The sequence below is a fragment of the Chelon labrosus genome (genome assembly GCF_963514085.1).
Source record: "Chelon labrosus genome assembly, chromosome: 19".
NCBI classification, from domain to species: Eukaryota; Metazoa; Chordata; class Actinopteri; order Mugiliformes; family Mugilidae; genus Chelon; species Chelon labrosus.
The window spans coordinates 12,830,189-12,852,566 of record NC_140352.1 but is presented as its reverse complement, the minus strand read 5'-3'; the positions used below and the strand labels follow the sequence as shown (position 1 = coordinate 12,852,566).

At 42.2% G+C, this 22,378-nt stretch overlaps 1 protein-coding gene across 1 annotated transcript in view; it reads left to right on the top strand.

Moving 5' to 3' along the window:
• The window catches only part of myo1d (myosin 1D), a 103,339-nt gene that overhangs the window by 2,349 nt on the left and 78,612 nt on the right, over window positions 1–22,378 (top strand). The window contains exons 2-7 of the mRNA XM_084567076.1: window positions 17,688–17,896; window positions 18,699–18,792; window positions 19,941–20,106; window positions 20,255–20,308; window positions 21,363–21,458; window positions 22,133–22,249. Of these exons, the coding sequence (XP_084423202.1) occupies window positions 17,688–17,896; window positions 18,699–18,792; window positions 19,941–20,106; window positions 20,255–20,308; window positions 21,363–21,458; window positions 22,133–22,249 (736 nt within the window). The remainder of the gene's footprint in view (window positions 1–17,687; window positions 17,897–18,698; window positions 18,793–19,940; window positions 20,107–20,254; window positions 20,309–21,362; window positions 21,459–22,132; window positions 22,250–22,378) is intronic.

Here is a 22,378-nt window from a genome sequence, read left to right as displayed (position 1 = left end):
CAGCAGTAGATAATCTAGCACTGATATTCAGGTCAGGGTGGCGTTTCTTGTTGAGTCAACACAAAAGAATCTGATGAAAGAACATGTAAACACGACCTCACAATAGTTTGACTGTGGAAGTAACGTCCGTGATTCACAGAGGACATTTGTGGTTAACTGTGTTTTTCTAGCCGTACTTTTTAAATTAGATCAGCTTCTGCGGTGTGGACAGTAGCTGGCAGCCAGACTGAAGGACCTGAGATCCACTGGACAGCACCAGGCCTCATTTTCCCAGCTCTCTCCCATTTTCTGTCTGTTTGTTTTCCATCCAGCTAGAAAGCTCGGTCCGGAGGTGGCGTGTGCAGATTGTTATTTGAAGAGGGTGTGACGGCCAGGAGTGCTTCCTTTTTGCTCTGTTTCCCGTAGCCTGAGGGTGCGCGCCTGCATGCACGCCTGTGGGACTGTGTTTGTCTGGGTGGGAGTAGGGCACTTGTGGGAGGGTTGCAGAGGGCAAGAGGCATCTAATAGTTTCCATTTGTCCTGGTACAGTTGTGCAAAACAAGTATGGCTGGAGCACATCTGTATGTCACTCTTGAGTGTATTTTAAACTTAAATTTATTTCAAACTCTTTACAAGCACTAAAAGAGGAAAGAAAGCATTATGCATGTGCTTCATCACTGTGAAATATCTTTTGTTCACTCTTCCAGAACTTGTGAAAATCCCCCAAATATCTTTATTTGAAGTGAATCAGAAGCTGAGCTTTGGTGTAGAGCCAGCACTCTTTTAGCGACTCTCTCATTGCCAGAGTTTGACTAGCAGACGATTTAATGACTCTGCTGTGTAGGGGATTTCTACTACTGTTGTTAAATGTCTGCCATGTTGAGTAGCTAATCAAGTCCCCCAGTGACTGCATGTAAGGCGGGATTTGGAAAAGAGCGCTTGTGTGTGCGGCCAGACATGGTCTCTCAAGTTGACATTTACTTTGTTTGACTTGAGGTTGAACTGTGCAGCTTGTTCCAGAGAGCCTCCCAGCCTCGAAATAGAGCCCAGCAGATGCCCAGTCTTTTTGTAGAGATGTCTGGTCGGATAAAAGTTCATGCCAAATCCCTGTAGGGTCTTGGGAATTTTGCCTTAATCAAGTGTAGGCAAATAAGACTTGGAACGAACATGTGTTCTCTGTAGGAGAAACATCTGATATTTGATGGACTCATCGCTCTCTCTGCCTCTAAGTAAATTAATATTTAAACAATGCCCCTAAGGCCATTAATCAAGCAGAACTAAACAAGATATTTCCTACAAATTACAAGTATTGTATGTTGCTCATAAGCTCTTAAGCATGATGGATGCTATAAAGGTTTCAACTTAACTTTTGTAAATAAAGTTAAATTATCATTTTATGCTGTTTGAGGCTAACAGCACTGAGTAAGGGCTCCCTGCAATCTGTAGATCTGACATCCTGTGAGGTTACACTATGTCTATATCCCACTGGTCAGGCAGTTTCACTAAATGTCTTTATAAGGCAGCATTGTTTAGTCTGTCCCTTGGAGTCCAGGAAACTTCAGCGTGTTCAGAGAGTTTCCCAAATAACTACAGGAGGACCTTTTAAATTCTTCTTCCAAATGAGTGTCTTGATATTCCAGATCACAAAGTGACAATTGTGTCACCCTATCTTTATTGATTCGAGTGCAGAGGAATGCCAGTTTGAGCAAGAGGAACTTGGCAGGGTCTGTTTGTTTTAATCTCGTTGAAGTAGATGATGGGTGGGGCTTATATCTCACAATCAGTGCCCAAATATGTGCACGATTTAAGACGCAACACAGCCCAAATTGCCTAGATGTGGTGAGCCAGCTCACTCTCGTGGGATTTTGTGAAATTTAATTAAAGTGATTTGTGTCCGCGATTCTTTGGTGCCTGCACCGTGTATTTGACCCAAACCGTGATCTTTTCTCAAAGCTAACCGAGTGTTTAAACATATCGAAGCAGTGACTGGAAGCGAAGGGAAGGAGAAAGAAAGAAAACAGCGAGGGACAACGTGAATGAGTTTGGGGGCTGGCAAACTTTCGGAGCCAGCTTCTAATGGCCATTTGAGGGACTGCAGTTTTTGGAACTTTTGCGTTGGTGTCAATTTTCAGCGTTGTGGTCGGTGTCACGAAAAAGAAAATGGGAAATGTTGCAGGCACGGCAATGCAACTAAAGTTTGAATAGTAACTATTTCTGTAAATATGCCAGTTTAGGTGTAATGACAGCCACAAAATAAATGACATTAATAGTACTCAGCTGTCTACCTCTGTCTCTATTAATTGTCTACCAGTAAAATATTGTGCTGAGATCCTGAGGGCTCCTGTTTATTTGACTGTATGAACTGCTCTGAGTGGTTTGACCTTTAAACCCAGCTATGAGGAGCTAAAGGGGACTTTGAGCAGGAAGTCTCCCATAATATGGTGCAGGCCAGCGAGGCAGGAAAACTGGCATTTCCCCTGGCTTTCCTCCTCGCATTTCATTGTTTCCTGCAGCTCCTCTTCCCAGCTGAAGTTGAGAAAGTATATATGCACGCGTATATTTGCGATTCTCAGGTGGCACAGAGTCGCAGTAATAGCCTAGCTGCCAGGTTAAAGCTGTCACTCTTTGGCTGGTGTTTCTTGGGATTGACGACGAAATTGCTTTACAAATTATTTTCATCTGCTGAGAGAAGAAACAATGATTCTCCTGTTTTAAGCGCCCTTACTGCAGGTAGACGAGAAGAGGCGTGGTTCAGAAAGAGACTTGCAAAATAATCAAAGGGATCAAACCACCCATGTGTCTCAGTTGAAGTTAAGATAAGGGTTGCCTTCTCCTGTGGTGTTATGGTCTAGTAAATTGTGTTTATTTGTCATAGGTTCCCCTGTAAAGTATTGACATCTGGTGCTGGAGAATATTGAGCCCAAAGTCTTTTCCTTAGCTAGATCCCCCTTTATTTGCTTTTTCATGGCTTTGTTCATTCCTCTGCAATAAAACCAAAGTCCATGTGCAGAACACACAGTCCTGGGCGACGCGCTCGTACCCGGCAGCGAAGATGAAAATGGCGATACGGTGCAGCAGATGCCTTTAAGAATATTTAATCCCAACCCACTTATTAAAGTTTTTTTTCCTCCAGGCGGTGGTTAGTGACTGGAAGAGAAATGTTTATAGATGAATGCTAAGATAGCAGCGTTCTTCTGTCAGTCGCACTTAGTAGCTCTTGTACTTGGCAAGACCAACACAACAGAGTATAGTCAGTTGGAAGCAAAAGCTCGAAGGTAAAGGATCTGGGACAGATGTGTCGGTAATATTCTTAACAGTCATAAAAACTCCTTATGCAAGCCTCAGACTGGCAGCCTTGCTGGGAATATTTTTGCTAATCATGAAGAAAAAGAGTCTCCCCTGAGCTGACGTTCATAGAAGGCTCTTTGAGAAACGCCTCGTAGGCCTGTGCCCCTGCAATCCGGCGGCAAAAAGTCCTGTCTCGCCACAAGAATTTCCATACAACCGTCTGTAATCTGAAACACATTACCGTCCTTACATAAACAGGGGCTGTGCTTGTGTAGCTTTATTCCCCTCCAAAATAGGTTCTCCGGCTTCAAGAGACGTCTCATTTGTGGACTGCCTCAGCTGGCAGGCGGGGGTCAGGATCAGGCTGTTTAGGACAAACTTAGACCGCTTCCAAGACCAGTTTTTATTCTTAGCTTTAGCGCTGTTGTGTCATATATAGTTTCTCGCTGTTTCATCTGGCCCTTTTCAGAGTTTTCTCTTTGGCAGTCTTGTTTATGTCACTTAGTTTTTGAATTAAATCTAAGGAAAGGGAATCAAACCTTTAAAAAAAAAACGTTAACTGGCATTGAATACTTACTATCTTGTATTTATAATCTCAAATAAAACTTTGCTAGTTGAGTCTCAAAGCTTTTGCCAGATGAAACCTTATCAGCACAATATCCATTTAGTAGTTTTTCTGTAGGTTTTGGCTCATTTGCATCTTGATGATGGATTTACGGAAATTTTTATTACGACTGTTTCACCCATGTTTGTTTAAAAGCTACCAAACAGCTTCTAAATGACATTTCACTATCTCTGTGCATTATTGAACAACTTTAGGATAGTTTCTTCTCAGGTTTACATTAAAACAGTACCTATATGCATGCGCCACTAGTGGATTTTTATACAAGAAATCCTTATTACCTCTAGTTTCTCAACTGCAGCTTATAATAATTTTTTGAGGTTTTAACCGACATGGAAATCTTCCAAAGTGAGGAATGCAATGACAATGACTGTGAGGAAACTAAAATGCACATAGCTCATCACAGGATAGCCAGTTTCCCCGGTCAGGACTCAGTGGTGCACCTTCACGTGAAGGACAAGGGATACTCTGAGGAAAGCATTGTACACATTTTACCAATTTATATATTACTTTTATATTGGGAAACCCTTCTCTACACAGAGGATGTGGACTATGACACCACGTCACCCTCTTACAACCCAAAAACTTTAACCACCAGTAATACCTTGACTCTGGAGTATCTCACCATTGAATCAGTCGGAAAACCATTCCATTAGTAGCCTTTTTTTTTTCCTTCAATATACCATATGACCTAGATGAAGTTTCTGAGTTTTTTTTAAAAGCAGAATCTAACCGCTGTTTCCTTGCTGTGACAGAGAGAGAGAGTAAAAGGCTGAATCTGACACTGAGAATCCAGCTCTTATTACTTTTCAAACACATTTGTTTGCATGTCGTCTCAGATTGAGGATTGTGCATTCTGTCCCCCAGGACTTGGATTGGAATAGCATTAGGAGGTTGTATGGATGGCAACAAACATGGAGTTTAATGGGAACCAATGAGGCTTCAGTCTATATAGTAGATTTAACTTTGTCAGGCGTGCCATGTAAACTGTCTGGCTCATGATTCAACAAGCAACCGCATCCTCTGTCTGCAACATTACCCCCAGACAAAACTTCCCCAGCAGCCTTGATCTCCGTGATGCATCTTTATCTCCTATCGGAGCCTCATTCACTGAATAATGAGTGTTACGTTTTCCAGGAATCAGCATACGCAGTGCTGTGTTCGGAATCCCTCATGATGAGTGTGACTCATACGGCGTTGTTTGCCATGCTTTCTTTGTGCATAATTTTCTTGTCCTGTGATGTCATTCTCTGCTTCCTCCGGTGTTGCATTGTTCTCATGTCCACCTGTTGGAGCCGAGCCCTGAGCCGCGGTGGGGGAGGAACAGCTTACTCACTTTCACGGCCAGCGGCCCGCATCACTTTACAGCCTCTAAGTGACAATACACATAGACACTGAGTTGGATTATTTACTGACACTATTCAGTGCTTTCTTTTTTTCCACAGGCTTCACAGGAACCATTTCTTTCTACCAACCTGTGTAGTTTGGGGCTGCAACGATTAACTATTTTCATTGAATTTGCCAATGCCAATCAGATGTGTTTATTGGATTACATTTGGACTGGTCCAATGGAAATATTGGAGACACTGGGAGTGTTGCTTTAATTTTATATGTGAAATGTGGCAGAAAGAAAAAAGAGAGAGAAGCTCAATTTGCACAATGCCAGGCTGCCCAGGTGTGGGTGTGAATGTCATATCTTATCTTTCTGAATGTAAGGGCTGTTACACACCGAGCACACAGTCGGCCGATTGTTGGGCAGTCGATAAACATCCGTGGCCCTGGTTTTGGGGGGTGTGGCCACTATTCGGAACAAGTGTGTAAGGGAAATCGCTCTGATTGACTGATCAGCTTAGAAACCAGTGCGCGAGAAGAGAAACGGAAGTGGTAATAGTAAGCGAAACAACAAAGACACAGGAGACTGTGTCTGGACCAGACAGTTGTGTCAGAAGTTCTCTTTCCATTCAATGTGTAGGGCCATCATGATTAAGAATAATTTAATTGTTTCTGCATTTTTATAAATGCCTGTTTTTGCAACTCAGCTGAATCTTCTTTCTTTCTATATGCTGTCACCGTATTAAAGTTAAGTGCCTTGAGATAAACAGTCGGTGAAACAAAATCTCCGCTCAGGTGCTGTTATGCAATAACAGAAGAAGAATGGGGTGCAATTAGATTACGTAATTAAAGGAGCACCAGACAAACCTCTGGATAGGAATAGGACATTTTCATCTTGTGAATATATGCAGGTGAACGGAAACTATTCAAATGATTATGCAAAATCTTTGTGGTCAGCTCAAATGATTACAACCAGGTGAAATGTAATAATTGTGACTGACATGCAGATGGACAAACCGTAAATCCACAGTGTAGACAAATTATTCAAAAATCTGCCCAAATGCCAGATGTATTCTATTATTTTGTGTCAAGTTTTCTGTTGATTCACCGTTTTTAAGCTCTGTTGTAGTTAATAATCCCACTTTGCCTGTCCATGCTCACTTTTTCCTGCTCCTGACTGATGTAATGCTCTTAGTTTTTGTCAGTCCGTCTGGGTTTGTGCTCTTCCCCGCTGTCCTTTTAGCCCAGATTCAAAGAGCTTGCCTGAAATAGCGTGTTGAGTAATGTCTGGTTCTGTGAATTGGATCATTTTTCTTTTTTTTTTGGTCTCCCTCTCTGTTTATTCGGATCCATCCAATCATCCCTCTTCGAGCCAAGCCCTCTCTGATTTTTACATCTGCTGCTGCTGGCCGATGTGTTGAAGCGCGAACAGGTTGTGAGACAGGCTCGCAGCGAGAGCCAAAAAAAACAACAACCCACCCCTTCATTTATCCCACATTCACAACTATTTTTTTTATTGAAAGTAAATCAAAGTTAAATCCTTTTCTCAGATACGTGCTTCACCACCTACTTGATCTTTGCTTGTATGTGTGTGTGTGTGTGTGTATGTGTGTAAACGGGTGTGGTGGATGGCTGCGATCCCAGTCAACAAACAAAAGAGGGTCCGCCACCTGATCTGCAGCCAGGGTGTTTACACATGGCTTCCATTTCCCCCAAGTATTCAGACCTGCCTTCCTCATGGGAACATCCTGTAGCATGAACTGGAGGAACACATGCTGCTGAAAAACTCTTCCAGCCCGGTAGCCTTTAGCTGTGTGTGTACTTGTTGTTACTTCCAGCAGATGATTGTGCTTTAAGGGCAAGCAGAGTTCACGACGAATCTCTATGAAGATTAGTTAAATAGCACCCTCTAAACAAATACAAAACTGACCACGCGGTGCTTCTTGTGCTGGATGCAAATGTGTAGTTGACACCAAACCGTCTCACGCTTCAAAGCCTTTACTGTAGGATCAGACCTGTCCATACCAGTCCATATAACAAGATGGAAAATGTGATTTAAGTTTCTACTTTTTATTGTACTTTTTTTTTAAACTTTTTTATGGAGTGGAGGGGCCTCTGTGGATCAGGCTTGTTCTAGTGCATCCCACAGATACTTGTTCAGTTTGGGATCTAGTGAATTTGGAGGACAGGTCAACACCCTGTGCTGTTTTTCATGTTTTTTGAGTTGTTCCTAAACAGTTTTTGTGTGTGTACCTGTGTCATCCTGCTGGGGATGGCTGCTGCCATCAAGGAGTGTCATTGCTATGGGGTGGGGGTGCCTGGTCTGGTCTAGGTGGGTGGTACATGTCTAAGTAACATCCACACGAATGAATGCCAGGTCCAAAATTTTGATGTTAGAAGCAAGAAAATGGTCAAGTGGTAGGATTTGAATGACTGACGAGGGACAAATTGTGATGACTAGACAACTGGTTCAGAGCGTCTCCAGAGCTGCAGCTCTCGTGTTTTAGTCAGTAGCTATCAAAAAAGGCTCCCCCGTGTGCTCTGATCCTCCAGACGATGTACTGTAGCTCAAATTGCTGAAGGATGTGCAGATAAACTTTTGGTGCCAGATTCCAACAGCACACTTCCACAAGTCTAAGGGATGTCCATGCCTTGGAGGGTCAGAACAGTTTTGGATGTAAAAGTGGGACCTACAAGATATTAGGCAGGTGGTCATAATCCTATGACTGATCATCTGTATCCAATAAATGTTATTATACTGGTTAGTTACTTTTTCTCTATGGTAGTGTTTCCACCATAGGCTTTTTGATGAAAGCACAGGTGAAAGTAATTTTATTAAAAGGAGCTTAATTGTGCCCATTGAGCCAGGATGAACGATACCAGGACCCTGGAACTGGGTCACTTAACTGAACGCAGAAGTCTGCATGATGGTAATACCTTTGCTGTGAAAGAGGTTCATGCCAACACTGGAAAAAAAAAAAAGAATCAGCTTACCTAAACAGATTCACAGGTAGCACAGACAAATTATCCAACAGTCAGTCGAGTCCTGACATTTGAGATCATCTATCAGCTTTGCTTGAAAATGACTGAAAAGAATCAGTCATTAAAGTAGTTGATGTTCTGCCGATTTGAACTGCTGCAGCTTGAACGTACTCCAGGTTTTTCCAAGCGAAGATACGTGCACACTCTGCCTGAACCTTGGAGCACAATAGCTTTCTCCGAATTTGCAGTTTAACGCCATAATCTGAAAGAGGTGAGCAGCAGGTCTCGGACATTTTGCATAGTGCATTTATTATAATATTGTGGTGCTGGTGCATGTAAATATAGCCAGAGACATTTATGAAGAAATCATTTTCCTCGTAGCCACCAGCAGCCACGGTCGCCAAGTCAAAAACTCTCCGGGACTCTGACTTCGTGAAGTTTCACGCAGGAGTGCTTGTAGTTAATTAGACAACACCGTTTTGAAGGCAGTAGGATTTTGTAAATGATAACGGATGGACTTGGACTACAATCTGGAATCTACAATAGTTGATATCTGCTTTTAGATAATCCAGTTACGGTAGGATGGGATTGGTATCTCCTTCAAGGTAAACTTGGCTTCTGAGTTCATTAATCATTTTGTGTCTGTGCAACATGACAGTGATGAAAGAGAACATTATGATCATTGTCTGTGTGTGAGCGTCGCTTCCTGCTCTTATTTGTTGCGTTGAAAGATGGGACGTCTACATTTCTCTCTCTCTAATTTAATAACATTATATCATTTGCTCTCAGACAGACATGACATCATTAGAGGGAAGAGAAGTGGAACAGTGTTTTGTGTTTAAACCTGACCCATCGGCCAATAGATAAGATTTAGCCGCTCTTATGTCATCGCGTCATTGGATATGATGTAACTTTCGTAAGATTTTGTGTCTTCTTCTTGATTTATTTTAGATTGTGAGAATAGTTTTAACGGAAATGATGAATTCAGCATTTTGTGATCTTGAACGCGGAGATAATGAAATGCTCCCCTCTGCTGCAGGGAATATACCTCTCCTGGTTCTGGTAAAAGATTGATGTGGTCTCGTGGGAGGGCGGATGGGTTATGTGTTGACGGGCCGCGTCTCCTACAGACAGTCTGGGAGCTGCTGTTTAGCAATAAGCAGGCTTTACAAAGCGGCGGAAAATCCCCTAATGCAGAGCGCAGATGTCTGGTGGCTGCAGACCGTGAAGGAAGGAGGGAAAGATGGAGCAGAGCAACACTTTTTTTTTTTTTTCTCGGTGGGTCCCCAAAATGAAAACTGCACTGACATGTTCCAGACAAACTGGTCCCGGGTGATGAATTTAGAACTTTAACCTTAAATAGAGGTTTTTATTGGCCTCTAAGGAGCAACAGCTGTCAGTAAGAGCTGTTCGGTATGTGTCTGCTATAATACCGTGGGTGAGGAGCAGGTAAGATTAATGTTGGCAAATTGGCACAATAACAACAACAAACACTGGATTGCGTAAGTGAATTCCAGGAGGTAATGATTCTCAGGGAATCCAGAGCATCTTGTTTCTGTTTCTAAATGGTTTTATCTATTTACATTCATTTGGATTGCCATTAAATACTCTCTACAGCGCCAAATTTAAGTTAAATCAAACCTGAACACGTCTTAGCATCTCATGGCTGATTGTCTTGTTAAAAAGGTCAAATCAACAGGCTTAACATCCAACTTCAGTTTGTTTTCCACGTTGTCTCAGCGCAGTGTGATATCGGATTTGAAAGAAAGCAGATTTTTGGGTTTATAATCTATCATTTTTTTTGTCTCTTGTCTTTTGCATCTCTTTGATGGGACTGATCACAAGTCAGTGACAAATGCAGCGCATAACTGCAAATAGACAATGCATCATATTTAAGAGTCACAAGGCTAAAAGTCTGATAAGATCTCTTTATGACAACAGTGTGCAATCAAATAGTTAGCCAGGATCTGAACACATACTTTTGGACATGTTCATTCATTCATCTTCTGTAACCGCTTGTTCCTGTGAGGGGTCGCGGGGGGGCTGGAGCCTATCCCAGCTGTCATCGGGTGAGAGGCGGGGTACACGCTGGACAGGTCGCCAGGCTATCTCAGGGCTAACACAGAGAGACAGACAACCATTCACACTCACATGCACACCTACGGCCAATTTAGAATCACCAGTTAACCTAATGAGCATGTCTTTGGACGGTGGGAGGAAGCCGGAGAGAGAGAACCCACGCAGACACAGGCCCAAAGGCCTAGTCGGCCCATGGATTCGAACCCAGGACCTTCTTGCTGTGAGGCATCAGTAACCACCTCTCCACTGTGCCACCCACTTTTGGACATGTTGTGTGTATGAATATGAACAGTTCGGCACGTGCTGTTATTTGCTGTAGCAGCCTCCGTATTGAATCACCTCAGGATTATGAGTAGATACTGATGACGGCTGTTTACTATGACACTGTTGATGAAGTCATTGCTTTGGGTCAGCACATGGACAATATTTCTTCCTCCAGATTGAAATCGGTCACAACAGAATCGCAACAGAACAGAAGGAAAAGGGATTCTGCTTTTGCAGATCCTCAAATCTGATCAAACAAAACAGAAGAATTTTTTTCCTCCCGACTTTATGAACAACAATGAGGAGGAGAGGGGAAGATGACTAATGTTTTTCCACATTTCCAACGTTGCCCAACACATGGATTCCAGTAGTGTTCATCTTTTTTAAACAGCTGGTTGTCTTGCTACCTCTGTGCTTTAGTCCTTCCTGGAAACTCGGTTTTCTGACGTTAACATTTGCCGGAAAGAAAGTGTTTACATAGTTATACAGTCCAGTTGCCTTTCGTAAACATTTTTTGGACACAGCTTTTCAATAACATTATAGTGTTAGATGAGGAAAAAAGCCTCAAATCTTCACATAAGAGAAGCTGTAACACTTAGCATATTTGCTTCAAAAATGACTAAAGCAAATATTTGAGCATATAAATTGTAATTAGTTTTTAATCAGCTGTCGATTGCTGTGGATCTAAAACTTTATGCACTAAATCTGTCGTCCCATCTTTGCATGACGACTTTAGAACGAGAACTAACTCCTTCCGTGGGTTTGGAAGACAGTATTTTCCCTCACCGTGTAGCTGTAGAGATAAGCTCTAACGAATACTGCGATCACTCTAAACAAGAGCAGTGGTGGTAATGAACTCGGAGATAGAAGTGGAACAGGCGCAGATTATCTCCCCGTGCTTTATAATTCCTTGAATGACCCTGAAGTTCACTCGCACACATAGTGATGACAACACGTGCTAACTCAGCTGGCGTTGATGCGGTGTCGATGTAGGACACAGGTCAGAAATGCACCCATTTTAAGTGTGTTTAAGTCTCAGTGAACTTTCTCTTTCGCCTTTAAATTCTTTACTATTAAGCTCCCGTTTGGGCGACAAAACATCCTATAAAATGTCGTAATTGCATCCGTGTGTCAAGCCTTAAGGAGAGTGGTCATAGGTGCCATTTTGACATCGTTATTCAAGTCACATTTACCTCTTAATTCCTTTCTCCTTCTTACTTTTTCCTTGTCCGGGGAGATGAGGAGGTCTTGTTGGTGAGGAAAATGTGCTCCTCCCTGAGTTAACCATAAAAACGTCCCACCCAAACAAGATTGGAGTCAGCGGTTGTTCTCGGCTTTGCTCTCTAATTCACATCTGAGGCGAGTCGTGTCGTGTGTGCATACATGCAGTAGGTTTGTGCACCAGTGTGTGTGTGTGTGTGTGTGTGTGTGTGGCATTAGGGTTTCTCTGGTATTTTTAGGGCGGACAGAATTCCCTGGAAGAGCGAATAACATCGACCGCTGTGTGTTTATGTCTAAATGGCCATTAAACATTTATGTGTGTGTGTGTGTGAATGAGGTGAGGTGGAACGTGGAAGGAGTAATGACACCGGTGGTATCCCTGCTTTACTGCACAACGTGTGAAATATTGTGCTGGATGTACTGTTTACAGAGGAGACCTTGAATGCAGAACAATTCCTGCTTTTATGAACAGTTTTTATTTTGGCAAACAGCTTCACCTGTCAAAATAAGACACAGCAGCACCAGAGAACCGGTCTCTCTGTCTGTCCAGCATCGGTCACTGCGCTCATGACTCGCTGTGCTAACATTACCAAGTTAACACACGAGTGTGAGGCTAGTCTGCGGGTGCTAGTTTGACTGACGAATAGAGACCCACATTCCAACTTTTTTCCGCGCTGATCGGAAACCAGTGGTCAGTTGATGAGTTGTCTTCCTCGCTTCGAGGAATGTGTGAAGACCGTGACGCGCCGAGCCAGCGGTCGGCCCGTTGGTGAGCTTCTGTGGCCCTGGTTTTAGTGGCGTCGTTGCCTCTAGTTGGACTCCTTTTAACAGCTTTATGAAGCCATGCTTTACAGCCCGTTCAGCATGCTGACTTGGCAGTGGAATGAGTCAGTGAGAGGGATCACTCTGATTGGTCGATCAGCTGTATAAGAAGAGATACAGAAGTGATGAAAGTAAGCAAAAAGCTTATTCATCTTATTCAAATATTTTCACATCCACATGATCATCTAGAATGAATGAGCTGTACGACGGTTTGTAGCTCTTCCTAGCTTCCTAGCCTCCCAGCTAAATGGAGCTTTTCCTGTTTCCCTTTTTAAATAATGAATACATGAAGATTCATTTCCTCTGTGCCAGCTGGTCGTTGGCTGCAGTCTTTGTGATGTGTTCAAGTGCAATTTGTTGGTCCAGATGACGCCGCCTTATAAAGTTTTTTCATGCACCATACGTGTTGCTGGAGATTTGACCACCTCATACTTGTTTACCTCTTCATTATCCAAGGAAGTTTTTGAAGTTGCACCAGATATACAGCTCAGTTTGTTAGAGTAGTGTCATTGAGATGTGGTGCTAAGAGTTTGTAAGAACTTTATATAACTGAGCTGCTTTTATGTCCTAAAATATAAAGTTCATACACTCTTGAAAGCCACTGCCTGTATCGCGACCTGTGCAGACACCGCACTCACGCTCAAGTTCATTTATTTGACCTTACGAACTCAACGCATGACATAGTTACTGTGATATTTTGGACACAGTCATCAGAGTATTAAAATGCAGGTGCGGGCCTGACCGTCCTCTTTCTCTTGTCGTGCTTTGGACTCCCTCCCTTTTCCTTCTGGAAGGAGATCACACAGCTGCAGATCAGACCAGTTTAGACTCACTTCCTTTCACAGCTGGACAGACAGAAAGATGAAGGGCGAAATGGCAAAGAGAGGATGTCAGAGAAGATATTCTGTTACACCTGCAGATTTATGCGCATGTGTTTCAGATTTGTATCTCAATTTTTATTTGAAACAAGGATAAAGTAATTAATTTAATAATAAATACATAGGAAGCAGATGACTGTGCCATAGAATTAAAATCGGATTCAGTTTCCATGTATCTATAAATAGCATTTCTGGGAGACTACTGTGACTCATAAGGTTCTCTAATCTGTCCTGTGTGTCATTTAAATCCTCCTAAATGAGAGTGGAACAGATGGATCAGCCAACGCTGTTATCTCTGTTGACATGCTCACTGATTGATTCTCCTCTCCCCTCCGCTCGACACAAACATTCGTAGATGAAATTTATAAACTCGTAGGTGGAGGAATCAGGCCTCCCTTGGGCCTGTTACCGTTTCAAACCCTCCATCAGTCGGTGCAGCTTAGCAAACAATCATGATTAAGTTGAATCATTCAATAGCAGTGTTTGTCCATTGTGTAATATTTTGCTATTGGGTGGAAAAAGAAATAAAAAATACACAAAGCCAGACGGACACACCCAGGAGTTATAACGTTTATTCAAATGTCTCCTTGTCTTTTGCTTGAATTTACGCCATCTAAGAAACTGAATCACACCAGTAACGTCTGCAGTACAACCAGGTCAACCAGGTCTTTTTCCAAGTGGCTAGTCCGTAGCTCAGTTGTGTTTATCGCTGTTATATGACTGTGTGTAATCTCTGGAGGCCAAATTTCAACTATACTTACTCCTCAAACGTTACGTGATCTTTATAATCTCAGAATCCCACTTATCTCTTGTGTTTCACATTGTTTAAATGTTTTATCAACTTTTCATATCATTATTATCAGGCCTTGTTAATCACTGATGGTTTGGTCTCTGACTGTGTTGCCTGTTTTTGCTGCTAGTGCCGTACGTAAGGTTGCATATATTACAGTGTTGTTAGAACTAGTTTAAAAATGTTTGTATGTTTATGATGTTGTCGAACTGTTATTTAGTCTGGCGTCATAGATCTGAGTGGGTTGCACAAAATAATAGCTCCGTCGCTGGTCGGTATAATGCAGTCCAATTCACCAACACCACAAACTCCAGTCTGATCATACAGTTGATTAAAACATCTCTCCTTGGCATACATCACCTGAGAATTGCACTGGTTTCATGAGCACAATTATTCTTAAAGATATGTCTTTATTTCGCGTTTTGATGCTGTTTAAAACCTCCCAAAATTAAGTGACCATATGATTCACATTTTCCAGAATAATACACCTGATGATAAGATGTCAAAACCAGGAAATGAAGTACCCAACAAATAAAGAACACACATATGGTGTCTCATCCAGTCCAGCACTTTATATAAAATACTTCTACATCTCACTACATCTCCTCATTATGGATGTCCGACCCCGTCTCCTCCCCTCTGTGCATACCCAGCCGGGATCTCCGATGCCACCTCCCTCCAATCATGTAAAGCATTGTTGACGGTCCACCAGGAGCTATTGTACATGTGAGTGAAGTGGGAAGCTCGCTGTGTCGGCCCATGCAGGGGGGAGACGCAGGGCCTGTCCCGGACAAAGACCTCCAATTGACATCTGAACAATGGAGCGGGCACACAGCAGCCTCCTGACTGAGGAGAGGGAGGGCACAATGGGGCTTTTTCTGTAGCACCAGGGGAGGAACAGCTAGCATGTTAGCTTAGCTGCTTAGAGACCTGAGTGTTATATGTAATCAACATTTGCTTGGGAAGTATGCACGTCACATTTGCTTTTGCATGTAAAACAATTACAAATGTACTGTAACTTATTAAAATCAGATCAGCTTTATTTGCCAAGCATTTACACAAGGAAGTGGTTATCTGCATTTAACGCATCCAAGTGAGCACACTGGGAGCAGAGGGCTGAGGTGATTGCATTTTTACCCATCATGTAAATTAAAACTTACGTTTTCTGTAGATTTATGGACCTGTTAGGACATTCATGCAGCCACGGGTCTACCTCATCCAACTTGCACCTTTGAGATGGCACTGCACTTTAATTGGAGGCTGACACATCTGCCCTCAAGTCCTCAAACAATGCAGACGTTCCACGTATGCAGAATCTTCTAATGTTTGATGTTTAAATTCAATTCAGGCGATTAGAACGGCATCAGTTCGATCCACACTGAAGCCTCTTGAGCCGTTTCTTCGTCCTACCATGCTCTGTTTCGTCCCACCATGCCCAGGACACACGAGCATCAAACGTCTGTGTCGCCCGTGACATCGTGCCCGTTTGTGTCTGACATGCACGTATCTGAACACACAGGGATGAGCTAATCTGAGCGTGTGCTGTTTATACGTGCTGGTGATGCTCCACTCTGGTGTTTCCTGTTTTCGTACCGCTTGTTTTTTTGTTTTTTTATGGCTGTGTATTCAGTCCTCATTTCCATGGAAGATAAAACTAATTTTATAGAATAGTTTAATTGTTATTGTCTGCATGAATCCAAATGTTATATGTAACTGTTTAGAGAACAGGAGGCAGATTAAAAAGATCAAGGATCAAATCCATTTAAAACGACTTGACGAACAACAAGTGTGTCACGGGCATCTGTCAGCAGCCTCACATATCATGTTTTACTGAAGGACTCGTACGCCTACAAATGCTTTGATGTTGTTGCACCGAGGACATTTTCAGTCCTCTAAGTCTGCATTTTAATAAAAAAAAATAAAAAATAAAATGATATCAGAATCCGGCAACTCTTCAAACAGTTCTTTATTTAGCGCCTCTGGCAATGTCTTCAAACCCGCAATCACAGACACTTTACGCAGCGTTATTAGAAGCATTTGGAATCATTCGCTTTTGGCCTTGTTTGCGAGGCAGCAGCAGAGGTTTGGCAGCTGTGAAGAAAGAGGCCATTCTTCTGTGGACAGAAACTGGGATCCTAGTCCTCTTTGGAGAGGAAGGAAGTCAGGCAGGCGGCCTTGGGCAGAGAGGGAGATAGAAAGATTGCGTGGGTGAGAGAAAAGGGCGAAAAAAGTTAGAGTGTGATGAAGGGTCGGAGCAGGAAAGTTGGGCAGAGCTGAAAAGATGTGGACGGCCAGACATTACACCTATAGGCTGAGTATAAACTCTAAATACTGCCACACGAACAAGGTTGTCGGATGGAGTTAAAGTGAGAGCTCTCTTTAAGACCAGTCAAGTTCTTCCAAAGCCTTTGGAGCTCGCTTTGTGCACCGGGGCAATAATAAAACCAACAAAGGCAACAAACGTGCCCTCATTCGGTGTTGCAGCACAAACACTGTATCTCACCAGCACTTTAGACATAAACGAACGTGATCAGATCCGGGGGCATTTTAATGGAGACTTCCGTGTTGACATTGAAAAAATCCTCCCGCCTGCCTAAGTGATACTTCAACATGCAATATGTGTTATGACCTCAGTTCAAATAGTGGTTATATGTTTTTATAGTGGCTAATATTTAGCCAGTTATAACGTCAGGTGTAATCAGAATTCTTTCATTGCTCAGACGCTTTTTCTCCCCTTGAGATTAGAGATTAACATTTTTTTTTAGTTTCTCATTTGTTTCCTGCATGAATCATGGCTCAGATTCACACAGAGTGTGTCGGCGATCGGCTTCTGAGCACCTGAATCCAATTTTAGTGTTTAAATAAAATGACTTCAAATGAGAGGGAACTGCAGTTTCGCTCTTAAACTGATATTGTGGTTGGAAGGATTTTATTTGGCAGAGGCCTTGGATACAACGTATTATGATGATTTACAAAGGTCTGAGTTTGACGTGTCATCATTAACCATGCACGCTAGTGACCTTTAGAAACTTAATTTTGATGCGCGCTGGTGGTGTATAGATTTGAACGACAGCTAAAATAATCTAAATAAAGTCAAAGACACTATAAGAATGGTATCATTCTTATCATATAACTCGGCCAGAAAGCATATTTACAAATGGTTTGACAAGCACAATGTATGCCAGTTTTATTCTGTCATACATGCTTCTTAAAAAGTGTTAATTACTTAAGGTGATATTCAAATGTTCGTAGATCTGGGCATGCTTTTTCGTTCTTTCTATGCTGAATGCACATGTTTATGAATAAAGGAAGTAAATGTGCTGTCTGCGAAGGTTCTCACTCATCCAAATCATACCGATTAAGAAAATAAGAGTAGAAATCTGATCAAATATTATGCTGGGGACTAAATTCAAATTTTCTGCATCCTCAGGTTTGAGAAGGGGAGGATCTACAGCTACATCGGCGAGGTGGTGGTGTCCGTCAACCCGTACCGTGCCATGAACATTTACGGCCGGGACACCGTGGAGCAGTACAAGGGCCGCGAGCTGTACGAGAGGCCTCCCCACCTCTTTGCCATCGCTGATGCTGCGTACAAAGCCATGAAGAGGAGGAACAAAGACACTTGTATTGTCATCTCAGGTAACACGGGAAAAGCCCCCGCTGCATGAGTCAGACGTTAAAAATGTTTGCTTTGAGCGAGCTTTATTCCGTTAAGCGTCTGTCGTTTCATTTCAGAGGTTTTCTTTCCTCAGTTCGTCTGAAAGTGATCAAACACAAATCACCTTCACTTTTTCTAAAGCAAATGTGGTAAAAAGCTGTGTGGCAGCGAGGAGAGGCCATGCAGAGGATGAAGCACCACTCAGTGGACAAAGGGGGAACTGAGACCCTCTGAATCTTGATACCATAATCACAGCAGAAATATACACTCACTTGCCAGTTTATTAGGTACATGTGTGAAATCAAATGCCTTCAGATATAACAGCCATGCTCTAAATCATATCTTCTTGAAGGTTATGGAGGACAGAATGCATGTGTTGTCAGTAGTGTACCTAATGAACTGGCAAGTAAGAGTAGTTTATGCAAATAATGTCGCTAATGGCTTAATATAATTTTTTTTACACTCAAAAGTTCATTCATTCATTCATTTTCTGTAACCGCTTGTCCTCTGGAGGGTCATGGGGGTGCTGGAGCCTATCCCAGCTGTCACTGGGCGTTGGGCGGGGTACTTCCTGGACAGGTCTATATTCAAAAGTATAGATTTAAAATAAAAACGAATGACTTTACTTATCAGTCCTGGTACTATGCATTCTTGAATATTTTGTGTTCAGCTACCACAGGTGCTTTTATTTAAAGGTTTAACTTGCAAACCACCCCAAACTGATAAGACACCACATTCTTTTCGCTGTATCTTTTATTTATTTGTTTGTTTTTTTTATTACAGGGGAAAGTGGCGCGGGAAAGACAGAGGCCAGCAAGTATATAATGCAATACATTGCTGCTATTACCAATCCTAATCAGAGGGCCGAAGTTGAAAGGTGAGCTGCTGTTGTTGTCTCAGTTAGAATCTTTGCACAGCCTGTGTCTTCTAGTTGTTTTCTGTCATTAGTCATGCTGCGTAACTAATGGGGAGGTTTATTACAAATGGCCTTTTATACACTGAGAATGCTGAGAGGGAAAAAATAGACGATGTTATCAGACACTTTAGATCACTTTTGATAAAGTTACTGCAGCTATTGTAAGTTGAAGTCATTGTCATACGCCAGGATTGAATGCGTTCACTAGTCAAAGCCTCTGAGATCATCGTGGGGTATAGTTAGAGCGCAGCCAGGTTGAGTCACTGATAGCTGAGCGGGTGTTCCTTTAGATAAAGGAGCATCGAGATGGAAATTAAGGAGAAAGCAAACCCACAAAATGAATGTCAGAGATAAGGATGAGATGAAGTTCTGAATAAAGATCTAATACAAACTGCTGATGATACGTCTGCTCCTATAGAAACACCCCGGATGTCCTGTGCACAGGTTCTTATCTTCAAATGCTCCTTAAACAAACATTAAACACAGCAGGAGGCATGCTGGTAAATAGAAATATAATTATGTAAAATGTTGGACATTATGACCTCATCTGTGTCACAATTTTAAATTAATGTGACAATGTTAACGTTTCCTACTGCAGCCTTTTGTCTTCTGCTTTGTTATGTTTGCAACCATAATATTAAATATGACTCTTAAATGGTTGCTTTTTTTTCTGAAGTCAAAATTATTAGTGTAAAATAGAAGCCTGTCTCATCTTTAATAGGATTAAATGTTTTACGGCCAAGTATCTTTATGCACGTAATAGTATGACAGCAGTTTTAGTGTCTCTTAGTGTACTTAAACACAGCACAGCAGTGTGCAGGATGAAACGCAAGACAACTCAGCAGAACACACAGAGATATATAGCATAAATGTGACTATTGGATATTCACATAATCAAAACAACCGCTTAACCGTATGTGTTTGCAGGCGGTGCTGAAATAATTAATGTTCAGTATGTCTGTGTAGAGTCTGTGCACCTGATGCAGTGGACCTCGTGGGTCTATAATTACGGGTCTTAATGACAGCCCTTCACTGTATGAAGTCACTCTGTTTTGACCCGACCGAGCTTGGTCACTCAGTTGAATATCACCCTGTTGTCATCCCCACAGAGTAAAGAACATGCTGCTTAAATCCAACTGTGTACTGGAGGCCTTCGGGAACGCCAAGACCAACCGCAACGACAACTCCAGCCGCTTCGGCAAATACATGGACATCAACTTTGACTTCAAGGGAGATCCCATCGGAGGCCACATCAGCAACTACCTGCTGGAGAAGGTACTCTTGGGATGGGGGTCAATGCAAAAAAATCATAATCTAAGTTATTGTATGTATTAAGGTCAAATACATTGTTCAGAAAACTGGCTTCAAGATATATTACTTGACACTTTACTGCTTGTTTCCTTTTTGTTTTTGTTTTTTTCAGTCCAGGGTAATTTTCCAGCAGGAAGGAGAGAGGAGCTTTCATTCATTCTACCAGGTACATGTTTGTTCGTGTGCAGCGGTGTGTACGTGCAGTGCAGTTACCGTGCTACTGAGTATGTCCTTGTTTTGTTTATATTGCGCGTGCACATTAAGGATTCAAATGCAAGCTGGCGCGCATACAGTTTGGTCCTATTCAAATGATCTACAGCTGACATGAACAAACCAAGGTACGCGGCAGTGTGACAGCATAGACGGCTGCAGGCTGGTAAACATGGATGCTGAAATACTTTTGCACGAAGAATGGCAAATATTTCATGAGGAAGGTGTCTCGACCTGCAACGTAAAGTGGAGATGTGATGACAGAGTTACAAAAATAATTTATTTCAAGAAATTATATTCAACAAAATCTAAACAGGCGTCAAGTGAGCTTTGGTGTCTTTCTGCAGCGGAAGTAGAGTCCTTTCAGGCCTCTTGAGTTATGTCTTTTTTCCATATCTTCACAAGTATGCCTGATTGGGATTAGGGTGATGAAGTCCATGCACCAGCATAAAACACTTGCACTGCCACTGCAAAGCTAGTGAGGGTGCAGAGGGACAGTTACAGTACAACACTAGATGTAAACATAGGATCCAAAGATACACTTACTGCTGCATTTAAATGGGGAAGTGTTTACAGTCTTCATGACAAGAGTTGACTTGAATGAATTTATCTTTCTAATATGTCTCAGCCTCATCCTTCCATTGTGCCGTTGCATTTCGGTGCTAAACCGTTAGCATCGGCGGCTTCTGCAGTTGCCTGGCAGCCGTGTTTTGACGCCAAACATGGTGCGTACACAACTTCCGATGTTGCAACCATGAGCTCATGAGTTCCATTTGAGTTCCAGCATGCAAATCCTTGCAGCGTTTCTTAGTCATCACACCTTTTAGTCCTGCATGTAGGAGTATGTTGAGGTGAAATATGGATGTTGAGTGTTAGAGGGTGTAGAGAACTTTACCAAAGATGAATCATACATGATTAAGCTGCTGCAATTAATTATCTAAATGTTGTAGTAATACCAATGCCGTGGTGCTGAATAAAGTTTCTAAAGTGTTTTTTTGTTTGTCTATCAGCTGCTCAGTGGAGCTCCAGATTCCCTTTTGCGCTCACTCCACATCCAGAAGGACCCAAAGGCCTACAACTACATCAGAGTCGGAGGCCAGCTTAAGGTAGTTCTTGATGCACATGTGTGAAATCACGCACCATTTATTACAATATGTTTATAGAAACTGTCAGTGTATGCAAACGGAAAGAGACTGGGGAAAAAAAAAAAGTCAGTGTGACATTACGTTCGTTAGAAGTGGGGAAAAACGCAATCAAACACACAGCTTACAGATGTGCGTCTTCACGCCAAGCTTCGGAAACAAACCATACAAAATCCTGTCTGTGAAGTAAAAGTGTAAACTATCACATGTAGAAAAAGCCTTCCAGTCATCGGCAGTGTTTTTGATTTAGTACTCTGCCGCGCACTGCTGTTTTCGCATGAGCTTAATGAGAAGGAACAAAGGAGTGAGAGCAAAACCACTCGACGGCAACAAATTTGCCTGACGTCATGGAACACGATGCTACCAAACAGCTGAGGTTTTGAACACTGTGTGTCCCAGCGAGCCTTATTTTTATAGCGAGACGTCGCAGTCGAGTGCTGGTTTGCAGTTTAATTAACCGGGAACATGATACCCTGGCTGGATTAATTAGAAGAGAAAGGATACGGCTGTGACTCTATGACAAAACACTGTTGAAAACGTTTAATTACACCAATGTTTGAAATGTCAAATGAAAAATATGATATTGTTGCTTTGTAAAGTAGTGGTTTCTTTTCATCTGCCTTTTTGTCTCTCTGCAGTCATCCATCAATGATAGCGCCGAATTCAAAGCTGTAGCTGATGCCATGAAAGTGATCGGTTTCACAGGGGACGAGGTTCAGATTGTTTACAAGATCCTGGCCACCATCCTGCATCTGGTAATACCCAGTAATCCTGCTCATTTCTCAGGCCGGCTTTGTAACTGTGTACAAATTCTGTAATCATATTTACAACAGATCAGTGTCTTATTGGCAAACTAGAACAATCATTTGAAATTTAACATGTTT